This window comes from Channa argus, chromosome 14 (assembly GCF_033026475.1).
Source record: "Channa argus isolate prfri chromosome 14, Channa argus male v1.0, whole genome shotgun sequence".
In the NCBI taxonomy this organism is placed as follows: Eukaryota; Metazoa; Chordata; class Actinopteri; order Anabantiformes; family Channidae; genus Channa; species Channa argus.
In genome coordinates, this window is record NC_090210.1 from 21035845 (window position 1) to 21050050 (window position 14206).

General features: G+C 42.6%; 1 protein-coding gene across 2 annotated transcripts in view; it reads left to right on the forward strand.

The window, feature by feature from the left end:
* Positions 1-14206, forward strand: part of kirrel1b (kirre like nephrin family adhesion molecule 1b) — a 71648-nt gene that overhangs the window by 39765 nt on the left and 17677 nt on the right. The window contains exons 5-14 of one of the 2 annotated variants that reach the window (XM_067474427.1): positions 464-614; positions 1146-1251; positions 2126-2274; positions 3422-3549; positions 3977-4103; positions 5374-5474; positions 8873-9089; positions 10882-10989; positions 12877-13004; positions 13537-13647. In XM_067474427.1, the coding sequence (XP_067330528.1) occupies positions 464-614; positions 1146-1251; positions 2126-2274; positions 3422-3549; positions 3977-4103; positions 5374-5474; positions 8873-9089; positions 10882-10989; positions 12877-13004; positions 13537-13647 (1326 nt within the window). The remainder of the gene's footprint in view (positions 1-463; positions 615-1145; positions 1252-2125; positions 2275-3421; positions 3550-3976; positions 4104-5373; positions 5475-8872; positions 9090-10881; positions 10990-12876; positions 13005-13536; positions 13648-14206) is intronic. The other variant, XM_067474430.1, reaches the window with a different exon arrangement.

Here is a 14206-nt window from a genome sequence, read left to right on the forward strand (position 1 = left end):
GAGATGAGTCTTTCTATTTTTTTCTTACGTCCGATCAATTAACCACATCGCAAACATATTCAGTCTACAGTGATACAAAAGACAGAAGGGCAGCAAACAGTGAATATCACATTTCTTTAGTATTTAGCTCTGATTTGTAATAAAAATCCCAGTGTTATTGTAAAACTGAATTGCCTGTGTTAATTGAAACATGTTGCAGTAACATTCCCAAGTCAACACTTAATGTCAGAATTTAAAAGAACATGGATTTTTTTTTTTCATCTTTTCAGATTCTGGAAAGTTGCCTCTTTTTTTTTTCTATGTCTCCACCCCCAGATTGTTATTTCTGCGTTATGCTCTTTATTCATTTTGTCTCTTCCCGTCCCCCACTCTCCCATTAAATCCTCTATCCCCTCCGGTATCGTCTTTCCCTGTCGCTCCCTACCCACATTACTCCTCCTCACCTTCACACTGTCTTGAACAGGAGGTGCTGCCAGACAGGAAACGGGTGACAACCAGGAGCTACCTGCCCATCACGCCAGTCGACGTTGACAGCAGCTCCAACTTCACCTGTGTGGCAAGCAACCCGGCCGTGCCCATGGGCAAACGAGCCACCGTCACCCTTAATGTCCACCGTATGTTGGCCTTACTTCTCTGTTAGAATGTGCATAGGTGGGAGTTCTGAGGCCAAGCGAATTGGTTTTGACACATCCCAGCTTCCCCATCACCCAGTAAACTCTGAGTCCTGCAGTTATGGACAAAAATAACATATGTTCCTTTATCGCCCCTATTTGCACCATTTTCCTGGTAGAATTTGTTCTAAATTTGATTTTTTTAGCTTTTTGCCTGGATTTGGTGCAAACTTTGTGGTCTCCAGCATTTTACCTAAAGCAGTTCGGCAGGTTGATTGTCTGCAACATCTGGAAAGTGTTTTGTGTTTATTCGGCTCCCTGAAGAAATAGGAAATGATTACTCACAGCTAACTGCAGTTTCAATACTCAATCAACGCGATTCATGTGGGTTTCAACCCCTGCACAGTTAGGTCTTACTGAGAGAATAACTGCAGCAAGAGTAGGTGTGGAAGCAGAGAAGGAGGATTGTGGAAAACCAGACAGTATGAGCTGATTTAAAATGCATGCATTCAATATGTGCTTTTCCCTGTGTAGACCCTCCTACAGTGACCCTGTCCATCGAGCCTCGCTCTGTGCTGGAGGGTGAGAGAGTCACCTTCACCTGCCAGGCCACAGCCAACCCTCCCATCATGGGCTACAGGTCAGGATGACATTTTAGCACGATTGAACGTATATGGACTGTAAACGCGAACTTTAATATCAGCAAATGCAACATAAAACAGAATCTACCACAATGCCACACTCCGTTTACCTGCATCATTGCAGCTTTATGTTCTGTTCAAGATGTGATGGAATTGTTTCTTTTGTTTTTTGTTTTTGTTTTTTTGTTTCGTTTTTAATGCGGCTCCTGCAGTGCAACATTAGCAGCCACATCAGATGTCTAATGCCAATAGGTTTCCTTTCATCTATTCCAATCTGCTCTGGAGCTGATCCTGAATTGTAATTTCTGCTTAGGGAACAGAATTGGGGAAAGTATCGAACATTTGTACAATTAAGCGCTGACTTCTCTCTAAAGCGACAGTATCGAAGCGGGGAAATTGCTAAATGCTGGACTTTAACACGGTGATTTTAATCTGAGGTTTTCAGACTTCTCCAGAGGGTCCCAGAGTGGGACCACTGCCAGGCACTTAGGCACTAAGCCTATTGAATGTATATTAAAATGTCATCTAGTGGCAGATGTGCAATATGGTTTTATGATTTTGAGATAGATATCTGGCAAGATTTAGTGTGGAGAACAGAAATGAAGAGAATTTATTTCTTACCTTGCAGCCATCCCCCTGGTTTTGACATTAATGGTCTATAAGTGTTAGTCTAATAGTCTTAATTGATAATACAAAAACACTGATGGCGAATGGTAAAAAATAAAACATTTGGCTCCCCACCAAAATAATTATACAAAGCCATTGTGCTTCGGGAGTCTCCTGCTGACAAATGGACATAACAGTGATTTAGTAAGACTTAATTAACATGGGAAATGGCGATGTGTGTGTCTTTTTTTTTACCCCACCGGTCAGGTGGGCTAAGGGTGGCGTGCTGCTGGAGGGGGCCAGGGAGAGCGTTTTCGTCACCACAGCAGATCACTCCTTCTTCACTGAGCCTGTGTCCTGTCAGGTGTTCAATGCCGTGGGAAGCACCAACGTCAGCATCCTGGTGGACGTGCACTGTGAGTACAGTGCAAACACCCCGTCAGCTCAATTCCACTTCACTCCTATTGCAGCAATTCACAACAAAGTCATCGCGAGGCGCCGGCATAATAAGACTAAACAGATTTATAGAGAAAAACCCAACAAACGTGGAGATGAGGAGCTCTTTAACCTTTGGCGGAAGAAACCTCGAGCAAAACCAGGATCAGGGTGGGCGGCCGTCTGCCTTGACTGGTCGGGGCGGGAAATAAAGAGAGAGAGAAAAAACGACGAGCAACAAGAAACAGCAAGCAAAACACTGGGTGGGTGGGTAGGACCAGCGACCACAAATTGGAAACCCACAGCTCCAAAGACTGGGACACCTGCAGACAGGTCGACAGAGAGAGGGAGGAAATGCTACAGCATTTTTTGGAGTCATTAGGACATCGACTAGTCGGGAACTACAGTGGTCCAGGCTAGAGGTAGCAAATGCACGGGCTAGTTTTTCAGCATCACATTGAGACGGGATTTTCGGAGCGGATCTGTGTGTTTTTCAGTTCATTCTTTCGTGTTTTCCAAAATAAATGTGCAAAAGACAAGTCACTGTCTATTCAGCGCTTTCAGATAAGTTAAGTCAACAATAACTTTTGCTAAAGTTTGCCGTCAAAGCCTCGACATAAACACAGTAAACAACAAATATGTGTGTTCTGTACGCACAACATCTACAGAATTGTTTGTTTGTCTATCGTGGAAATTTGATCCCTTCTATGTACATTTGTTCTTCCTGAGGTTTCTCTCTTATTTTCCCCATTGAAAGGTTTTTTTCAGGGGACTTTCTCCCTGTGCAAATCAAAGATATAAGGAAGCATGACGTTGTTGTGCAGATCGTAAAGTCCACTGAGGCACATTTGTGATTTGAGAACTGGGTTATAGGAATAAAAATAAACGGAATTAAAGAAAAGCAGTGGAAACATACTGTGAAGGGATGTGGTTCAGTCAGAAGAAGGAATAAAAACTTGCATTACACTACAGGATAAACTGTAGGTTTTAAATTATTATATAACGTAGGAAAAACGCGTTGTGACAGATGATTTTTATTTGAATAGTGTCATCAAAGAGAGTTGGAATGGATCCTTTTCTTCTAATAAGTACCTTATTGGAGCGTTTATTGGTCCTACCATGTTTCAGTCGGACCAATCCTGGTGGTGGAGCCGAGGCCGGTGACAGTAGACGTGGACTCCGACGTCACTCTGAACTGCAAGTGGTCCGGAAACCCTCCCCTGACCCTCACCTGGACCAAGAAAGGCTCCAGCATGGTGAGAACAATCCCATCAGACTTTCCTCCTGACTTTTGAACTTGAGCCACAATTTTTATTTTTATTTTTTTTTTAATTACCAGCAACATTAAATACTGAGATAAATCCACAGGGACTCTATCTAAATCCCCCAGGAAGCCCCCAGTCCTAACCCATATTACTGTCTAAGACCTAGTCTTCATTAAATGTTTGCTCAGTTGTAAAGCAGGCGGTTTGCACTGAGACTCCAGGTTCATATCTTAAATCTTTAATTCATGCCTAACAAGTTAAGAAAAGCTCCAGGAAGAAAAAAAACCTAATGGAGCCTGCTGAGTAAATCAACATGTTTTATTAATTAAATATAGATCTTACTCCCTCCTTCTTTCGTAAAGTCTCTCCTCCTGTGTCTATCTCTGCTACAAATCTACCTGCCTGCATGTGTGTCCAGGTGCTCAGCAACAACAACCAGCTCTATTTGAAGTCCGTGAGCCAGGCCGACGCGGGCCAGTATGTCTGCAAGGCCATCGTGCCCCGGATTGGAGTGGGAGAAACCGAGGTTGCGCTCACCGTCAACGGTCAGTTGCTATTCAATTACCCTGCTATTAACAACAGTGATATTAGCAATTATAAAATGTGTGGAGCAGCATCTTCCTACGCTTCCTTCTTTTTTTAAATCTAGAATACAATGAGATGTTCTGTAGCCGTTTCTCTCTGACAGCGCAGAGAATATAGTGCTGCCTGGATTTTAAGTTTCAAGTCAACCTGGCCTGACCCCAATCCACTGGCTAACTCATTAGCTCTAAACAGACCCAAAGCCAATATTTCAGTGCCCCAACTCTCCCCAGAAAGACCAGAAATTAGTTAATAAATCCAAACTGATCCACCGATAAGACAATGATAGAAGCAAGGTTAATTTCTACTTAAAACTTGGTTGGTCAACTTACATCTGGGACAGTAACAGTGATTGGGAAATCCTTAACAATTTAATTTAAACCAAAACTTTCCCAAACTTAACAAACCTTTAAGATTCTGTACATATAAGCGACGGTTTATTATTACGCAACAAGGTCCAATATGTCACTAATTCAGCCTTTATGGATCCTATCAGACAATCCTGTCTGTCACATCACAAACTTAACATTAGTTATAATATTAAACTTCCATGTGTGGTTGGGTTTAGACAAGAAGACTTTGGTTAAGGTTAGAAAAAAAGGATAAAGGATAATCTTCTCTATTTAACTCGGCAAGATCCGATATTTTGCTATAAAAGACCTACATTAACTGAAAACGTGTTATTGTTTTGTTGCTTTGTTATTGTATTTGCAGCTTGGCATTTGCATTAAATGTGAGCATGTGTCCTTTAGCTTAGTTTTTTCCCATTTACTTAGACACTTCTGTGCACTCTGAAGTCATATTTTCGAGGCAGCGAACACAGGCTGAAACAGAAGCTCACACTAATATAACAATTAAAAACATGCAACAAAAGTACAATTTTCCCTCAAACAACCAAACATTTACACTATTTTAATGAGTCACAAGAAGATGGGCAACAAAATTTAATATACAGCCATCAATATCCCAAAGTCTCACGGTGATAACAAACCAGAGCAAACTAAAACTTTGACATGCAGGAAGAAGGTCCATCCATACCGACTGTCCGGTCAACCTGTCTTTGTCCAAATCTAAGCTGACAGTGTTCCGTGCGCTGTAGCTGCTGCACGTCGCCACCAGTAGTATTTTAACGGGAGGACAGTCTCAGCAATTTCCACACATTAACGTAACGTGATTTTATCTTCCAAGCCTTTATAAATCCCCCTGTTCTCTCCTGTCTCACTCCTTGCTCAGGGCCCCCCATCATCTCCAGTGATCCAGTCCAATACGCCGTCAGAGGAGAGAGAGGGGAGATCAAGTGTTACATTGCCAGCACGCCTCCACCTGATAAGATTGTAAGTCCATCCCTGGAAGTTGTAATCTGCTGCAGAGGTCACCTGAGTGTTTCATACGGCATCTGCCTGGAGCAGAATCGTGATCACAGGAACTCGTTTTTTTTTTTTTTTCTTTTTTCTTTTTTTTTTTTACTTTGTCTTTTCAGCTTGTGTTACTAGCTAAACGACAGGCACAAGTGGCGTTGTTCCCCAACTGTGTCACAAGAACAATCTGTTCCAATCTCTGTGGTGGATGGTGTGACTCATCAAAAACAGCTGCTGAAGTGTTTGGCTGAAATGAAAGAGGAGCCACACAGTGCTGTACATACACATGTTGAAAGGAGGTGCAGGACTGCAGAAGATAAGAGGGAGAGGAAAAAAAAAATATCCCAGAACACAGGTTTTAAAATTGTTTAGCACCTGAATGCTCCACAGTGGAATCGCTAAATAAAAAAGAAACAGTATCTAATTATCCTGGAGCATTTTACTCATCCGAATCGATTCGTTTGATCTGTGACAAAAGGCCTGACATTTCAACTAATCCCAGCCAAATGTGCGTTTGGATTTACGATTTTTCAGGTATAAATTTTGATGGTAGACAAGAAAAAAAAAAAAAAGACAGGAAACATGCAACAATAGTTGCTTGGTGGTTAGTACTACTGCCTCACAGCTGTGAGCTTCCTGATTTGAAGAAGAGTTTGCAGGTCCTGGCCTTGCTCGCACGGCTTTCCGCTCACTATCCAATCCAACATACATGTTAGATTAATTAATGACTAAATTACCCACCGGTGTGAATTATTGTCTGGGTGGCCCTGAGATGTCTTTTTGTATCCTGCATCTCACCCAGCGACGGCCGGGATTTTCTCCAGCTAAATATAACACTACGGATGGAGACTTGTGATTTTCTTTCCTGACGTATTCATGTGTCAAACAGTTCAAACAAACATGCTTCTATCACTTTGTTATATCTACTACACCAACATTACCTCCAACCATTTTTATTTAATCTACCGCACCTTCATTCATTGAGCGCTTGTCCTCGATCTGGATGAAACCACCTCTGTCACAGTGATTTGCTTGTTTGTTGTCTACACATTGGCGAGTTTCACCGTGTGTTTTGCTGCAGACGAGCGTTAACGTGTTAAGTACTGTCTGATGACCACTTTCATTTCATCAGGGAACATCAGGGCCTTGCATGGTTGTTAGCAGTAACATTTGAAGACATCTCAACTCTCCTGCAGAGTCCTACATATTTATACCAATTCTGACAGCTGTAAATCTTCACGATTGGAAATTTCCTTAATTTTTTTTTTTATGTGGACCTGTCATCTGCCTGTGTGCATGGGTTTTATTTCAAGCAGCGTCTGGTGCGTCCTACAGGTGTAGGTCAACTTTAGCTTGTTAAATATGCAATGTGGGCATCGCAATATTGCAAGCTCCTAGAGGAAGGGTTAGAATTAGGGTTCATTAGGGTTAAAATACGAAATGACAGCTGGTCCTCTCCTGGTACTCGTCTTTGAATCCATCTGAAGCACCTTGTGGCGCACCCACCATGCTTTGGGAACAGCTATAGTCTGAAGGTTAGGGAGATATTTCCTATTTCCTTTAAACAGTCCTTGAACGAGCACTAGTTTAAAGCCGCTCACGTAAGCAGCACTGATGTGTGACTTTGTGTAGATGTATAACTGCAATTAGAGTAAATCTCACCAGGATTGTCTGGAAAAATTGCCTCATTATACACTGAGAAATGCTATAATGCCATTAAAGTCTGACCTTTTGACTACTTCCAGTTAAATCTACAAGCTGAACTCACTATCATAGGTTTATTGTAGCATCCAGAACAAGTTAAACTGGTCCTTTTCAGTGACGTAGGTCTTTTCTTTAACAAAAAGCTTTCAGAGCAAACTGCGACGAAATAGTCCTCTGAATGTGCAAGAACTGCAGAACAGTTTTCTTCATTCCAGCCTGCTCCTGAAGTTGCTGAGTGCAAAACTTGATCAAACTACAGTTTAATATAAAGTGTCTGTGTGTTATAGAAGGAGTGGTGCGGTGTGTGATATAAACCTCTTCAAAAGGAAATAGCACAATGCTCTCAAATCACAAAAAAATAGGCTGAGAATTTGAAATAAATCCCGTAAAAACGTTGGAGTTTGAAGGCCAGAATGAGTGAGAGTGAGTGTGGGGGTGAAATAGATTGAAATGAGAGAGGCAGCGAGATGGAGGGAGAGTAAAAAATCTGTACCTTTCAGCGTCAATTATCCAATTGTGCAGTGCCGACATGACAGACATCAGAGCTTTTAGGAAGCTTTGGCCCCCTGCTGCACTGGCAGGGAGCTCAGAGCGAATAATGTGATAGGACATTATAGTCTTGGTTTAATGCAGAAACACAAGGACTTATAAAATATGGAGTAGGATGCTCTGTGTGTGTGTGTGTGTGTGTGTGTGTGCAAAACTGGCAATGAGAGATTGAGAATCTGAAAATGAAAGGCCGACAGTGGTGGTGCATCAAAATAATTGTGAGAAGGAGCGACAAGGAGCGACGGGGGGCGGGGGGTGGGGGCTGGGGGTGGGGGGACCACTTGGAAGGAGAGGCAGACTGCTGGAAAGAGAAAAAGACGCATTATGCTAAGATTGGCAGAGAAAGGATTTGGAGCTTTTTAAAATTTCTCCCATGTTCTTCCTCTTTCAGTTTGCTAAAGCAGGCTAAAAGGTACATTAGCTCAACATATGGGTCTATGTATATTTGATATCGTCATGCTCCATATTTAATAATGCCCTCAAATTTCTACCTCAGCAGATTTTAAATAGGCAAACTTTTTTAAAAAATCATTCATGTGCAGTGCACCTGCTGGTGTGCACGCGTGTGCGCGAGTTCTGTTTTATTAGTTATGTCTCCACCAACCTAAAAAAAAAAAAAAAAAAAAAAAACTTTCCGCACACATTTTAATTAGCCTGCTACAACACCAGGAGGGAAAAAAAATAAATTAGTTACCAAGGTGTGAGAAGATAATTTGTTTTCCCGCCCAGAATCGGTGTAAGTCTCCTTTAACCTTCCTTCACAGCCGCCCATCTGTTGGCAGCTCAGTGTTGTCGTGTGTGTGTGTGTGTGTGTGTGTCAGAATGTGGACCTATTGTTGTTAATGCTTTTTAAGACAAGCTAAAGTAAAATTAGCATTATTGATCCCTAAAGGGAGAAAAGGTGGTTGCTGCAGTAAATGTTGGAGTTTATATACAAATGAAACTTACTGAAGACGAGTCTTTATCACACCAACACACAGCTGCTGTTGGCTTGAAGGACTTGCTGGTGTGGTTTTTAGGAGCAGATTTATAGATTTACAGATGAAGTGAGCTTAGCTTTTTTCCTCTAAAGAGCAAACGAGCGTGAGCTCACAAAACATTCTCCAATGTGTGTGTTTCAGGTCTGGGCGTGGAAGGAGAACGTATGGGAGAAGGAGAAGGGCACCCTGATGGAGAGGTACACCGTGGAGCAGAGCAAACCGCCATCGCAGGGCGGGGCCGTCCTCTCCACGCTCACCATCAACAACGTCATGGAGTCGGACTTCCACTCGCCGTACAACTGCACCGCCTGGAACTCCTTCGGACCCGGCACCATGATCATCACCCTTGAGGAGATGGGTATGGAGGAAAATATGAGATTGTTGGTACCAATTGAATAGTTTTTATCATAACAGGAAGAAGAAGTACGCAATAAGAAAACTACCAATATCATGTTATGAGTTATAGATCATGACACACAAATCCCATGTGTTCAGCTGATGGTTTTGTTAATTTTGATCTAATAAAACAGGCCTACAGGTCTTAAAGGAATGACACATAAAAAGACGTCCTCACTGATATTTAACGTGTTTCTTTTGGATCCAGTTTGGGTACTAGATGTCAGTGAGCGCCATAAAACTTCCCTATGCTAAAATCTCTCTCTTTTTTTGTGGCTAAAAAATGCCTCCAGATGACATCACTTGGAGGAACCTTAAGTTCAAAGGTCATCTCGTTGCTTTAGATCATTAGGTACCAGTTTGCCTATCGCCCCAACCGCTAGACGATGCAATACACACATGCGGAAGACAAAAACCCATTAGCCAGAATCCTGTGCATTGATTTTAGCTCAGGCCACCTGTATCCCGACATGAGGGGGACCTGATTGTCAAGTTTGCGGATGACACCACAGTTGCGCGACTCATCTGCAACAATGAAGAATTAATGTACAGGGGGAAGGTGAGACACCTGGAAGGCTGGTGCAGGGAGAACTTTCAGAAGACAGGACCTGACCGTACTCCACTCCGCATTAGTGGAGATCCAGTAGAGAGGACGGACAGTCGTATTTATTTATTATTTATTAGTTCTTCATTCTGTCTGTGATTGACTGATTGAAGATCACCAGCTCTGCTTATTTCCTTTAAACTCTCCACAATAAGTAAAAGCCAGTCAAAAATGGGTCTTGTCCAGTCTTTTGTTCCATGTCTTTTGTTACTCCTTCTTTTTCTCATTTGCATGTCCTCGCTTTCTTCCCACATCTGCCGCGCTTAGCCGTGCTTTGCGATTGCATGGATGTACTACAAGGAAACTGAGCTATGTGCAATCAAGCGCGAGTCAGTTTTTGTGAGACTTCTCTGGGACTGGACTGGAAGTGGATTAGCTTGTGATCTAGGGCTTACTGTCACAATAGCAGAGATGCCATTCGCCTTATTGCAAGTCAGGGTCCCATCAAAATGATTATAATGTAAAATTTAAAGATTCCTTGCGGAGTTTTTGACCACCAGTGGCACTAAGAAGCCAAGTCTTGATGAGTTTAGTGTATTTTGTGCTCAATTAGAACAAGCAAGGACACGTCGAGACTGATTGATTTCATTTCAAAACTTTGCAAATGTGTATATGAACAATCCAATATTAGGCGTTGAGGATGCATTAAAATGAGAAGCGGCATTTGAATGTATGGCAATAAATGTGTTTTCGGAATAAAACGCCTGCAGGATAAATTTAATGGATAACATGGGTGAGATGCTCTGCTCTCTCTTACCAGCCGAAGTGCTCCTGAGAGACATTATTAAGCAGTGGCCTCAGCTGGAGAACAGGCAGTAGATTATGTTGTCGGCCCATTCTAGATGGTTACGCGTTTTATTTTGAGAGCTGGCGTGTCACATTACATTGAGAGAAGTATTTCTTCACGCTCGTTCGCTCTTATCTCAACTCTTATTCATTTAGCTGTCACGTGTCCAGTGCTCTGAGATCCCACTCAAACATCTTCGAGGGGGACAGAGAGCTCTTACTCAACAGTGTCTCTTATCCCTCGTCTGACTTTGTGCTTAACGTTCATCTAAGACACAACAGAATTTATGCCCAATAACCCTTTGTCCTCTTGTGTACTTGTTGTTTTGTTTTTTGTTTTTTTGTTTGTTTTTTTCATTCCTAGATATCGTTCCAGTGGGAATTATCGCCGGTGGTACGGTGGGCTCCTTCATCCTGCTGATTATGTTTCTGCTGGCACTGGGCTTCTTCCTCTACCGCCAACGCAAAGGCAGTGAGTACACACCGTGGATCTCTAAAGTGTGTGCAGGGCCACGCACACTCACACTGTTTGCGTCTATCAGTGTTTCACCCACTCTCCCTATGTGCCATTCTGCTTTTCCACGAAGAATGGGAAGTGTGTCAGCCAGATAGCTTTTTATTCAAATGAGATTAATGAATATTCATACACATGGCAATGGGCTTCAGAACGCCCACTGTACTGTACATTTCCTTTCTACTGGTTTGTATGTTTCACGTACCTCGATAAAGTGCATAAATAACAGAGAAAACCGGAGCACTTGAAGGGAAATAGTGTTGAAATTGGGAATTCCTACGTGCCCACAGCAATCCAATAGGATTTAGAGCCACAAACCATTGAGCTATGAATATGTGCTGTCTTCAAGTTTGAGCAGCTGCACGGCACATAAAGAATTGGGAAAGACAATTAAGGTGACTGGCAGGGCCCCCAGAGGGATTTTCCGGGGCTAAGAGTGTGTTTTCTGGTTCCGAGCTGATAACACCGCTGCAGAAATGATAGCAAACATCATTGTGGCTCCAGACAAACTGTCTCTCATTTGCTGTGTACGCAGCAGCTCAGGACTTCACACAGTTATGTTTTTGCCATTAAGGGTTGCTGATTGTGAAAGGGAGTTGTTCACATGAGCAGATTGTTGACTGCTCTTCGACTGGAGACACGTGGATTTAGCAGAGCCATGTTATCATTTCAGATTGAACAAGGTCATAGAAATAAATCGGTTACAGTGGCCTCTGATCAACTTGTGCATGTTTGTGCTGTGTTATAGACAACTGCCCCATCACTCCTAGTAGTAGTAGTAGTAGTAGTAGTAGCAGTAGTAGAAGTATTGAACATAATAAAAGATCCACAGTTTTCGCCTGGTTCCATCAGGAGGCGCCACAGTGGAACATGTTCCATACGTTGTATTTTTCAGTAACAGTAACAAGCATCTATGAAGCAGGTTTAAAGGAGTAATTTAGGATTTTTTTGTGCTGGTTTTATTGTAATATTGAGGTTACTTGTATGTACAGGTGTGGGTCAGTGTTACTTGACTCAGAAAATGGCTACGCTACAAAGAAATCAGGGCCAAAATGTGGAGCTCTCATTCTGCAAAATGCACTGCAAAGTTGAGTCCCATGAAACTTTCAGAGGTGGTAGAAGTATACGAGCTCAGTACCTAAGTAAAAGTGCAAGTACTTGCTTAATAAAATACTCCACATGTGAAAGTATTACTTCACACTCTTTTGTTAAGTTGAAATTCTACCATTATGTTTTTAAATGTATGAAGTTGCAAAAGGTCAAGTATTTTAAACACTAGCGCATGTTATGTTGATAAGATCCATTAAGCCTATCGTTCCGATTTTTATAGTAAATAATAAATATAAAAATCCGTGTTCTTCCACTGAGTCTTGGTGTGGAACATAAAGGTGGAACTGCTTTAACCACATCAACAAACTGTCATTTGCGTTAAGATCCCACATCTGCAAGGTCACTAGTGAAATCATCAACCATCATCACGTTTACTGGCAGAAAACTTTCCATCTTCCTCATTACGTTCAACCCAAACAGTCTTTAACAGAGAAATAAATGCTGCAGTAATCTGTCATTCGGTTTTCACAATGGTGAATACCGCTAACCTCAGAATTCAAACTGTTAGCGCTCTCCGCCTTGTGAGGCTGACAGCGTAGCAAATTGCTTAATGCAGCATTATCAAATGGGAGAAAACAAACAAACAAGGCAAATAATGGTCTCGGCAATTCAGAGGAAAACAGCAGCGAAGAGAATAAATAGATTTGTGGCTGTTGTGTTAGAAGATTGCTAGAAAAATGTTATTTATCTTGACACTGACCCAGAGTGTGACCAGGGGTTGTGTTTCTCTTCCAGGTCGCCGAGGCGTCACCCTCGGTAAACCAGACATCAAGGTGGAGACGGTCAACAAAGAGACCCACAGCCTGGAGGAGGAGGCAGCCAACGTCTCCACGGCAACTCGAATGGTCAAGGCCATGTACTCTGTGAGTAGATACCCATCTGAGTCACCGGGGGCCACAGAGAGAGGAGGCGTATGGGTCAATGGCCTTAAATGTGCAGATACACAGACAAAAGGGCGACATTGCAGAAGAGGCAGCTACACACTCACCCACGCGTGCACTCACACACACACACACACACTCAAATCAAGAAAGAACATACCCAGAGATGGGGGGGGGTGGGGGGGGGACAACACAAAGACGAACAAGAAAGTACATGTGCAAACATCCATCCACTATAAAGTACTGTTATATACACACACACAACGCACACACACACACACACACACACACTTTAACATTGTGTTCCTTCTAGAAAAACATTCCGCGGCGGAAGTCCTGGAGAATCTAACCGGCGAAGCTGCTTTGGCGGCGTTTTAAAGCGTTTCTCATCTTCCGCTCCCTCGAAACGAAAAACCTGAAACTCTGTTTTCCTCTCTCCTCCCTCTTTTCCTTCTCCTTTCATTTCTCACCCTCCCCGCTTTCCGTGTGTGTGTTTCGTTGTTTGATGGTTTAGTTTCTGCCCTCTGTTTCCCTCTCTCCCTCCACTCAGCCGTTCAAAGACGACATGGACCTGAAGCAGGACGTCAGGAGCGAGAGCGACACCCGGGAAGAGTACGAGCTGAAGGTGAGATGGCTGCTTGCTCACAGAGGCTTCTTAGTATTTTGACATTGGGTTTGTTTCCGCCTCGACATTAGATCTTGCATGGATCACAGACGCATATATCACATCATATCCATCGTTATGTGCGGATTATGTGTTCCCGCTTCTTCTCCTCAGGTTTGGCAGCTAAAAGCTTGATTGGTGCTTTTGCATTAGCCATGAAGCTCTCAAATGCCGATGTTGGTGATTCTTTATGCATCACGTTACACAATTCTGCAGTATCACAGCATGATCAGCATCTTACATTGGCTTCTTTACCAAAAGCCAAAGAGGAAAACACAATGCTCCAAACATTAGTGGTGTGAATGCATCATTCGGTGAGAGCATTTGTAGTCCAGAGTTATCCAGGAAGCACTTAAACCATGTTTAACCTGGTGAAATTATTTTTGATGCGTCATTACGTCTCATGTTCATACACATACTGTGCACTCACACACTATCACATTTGTGGAAATAGTTTTAATGAAAGCACACTGATGACTGTACCCACTAAGCATATCATCCAACATATATTTCATTAATT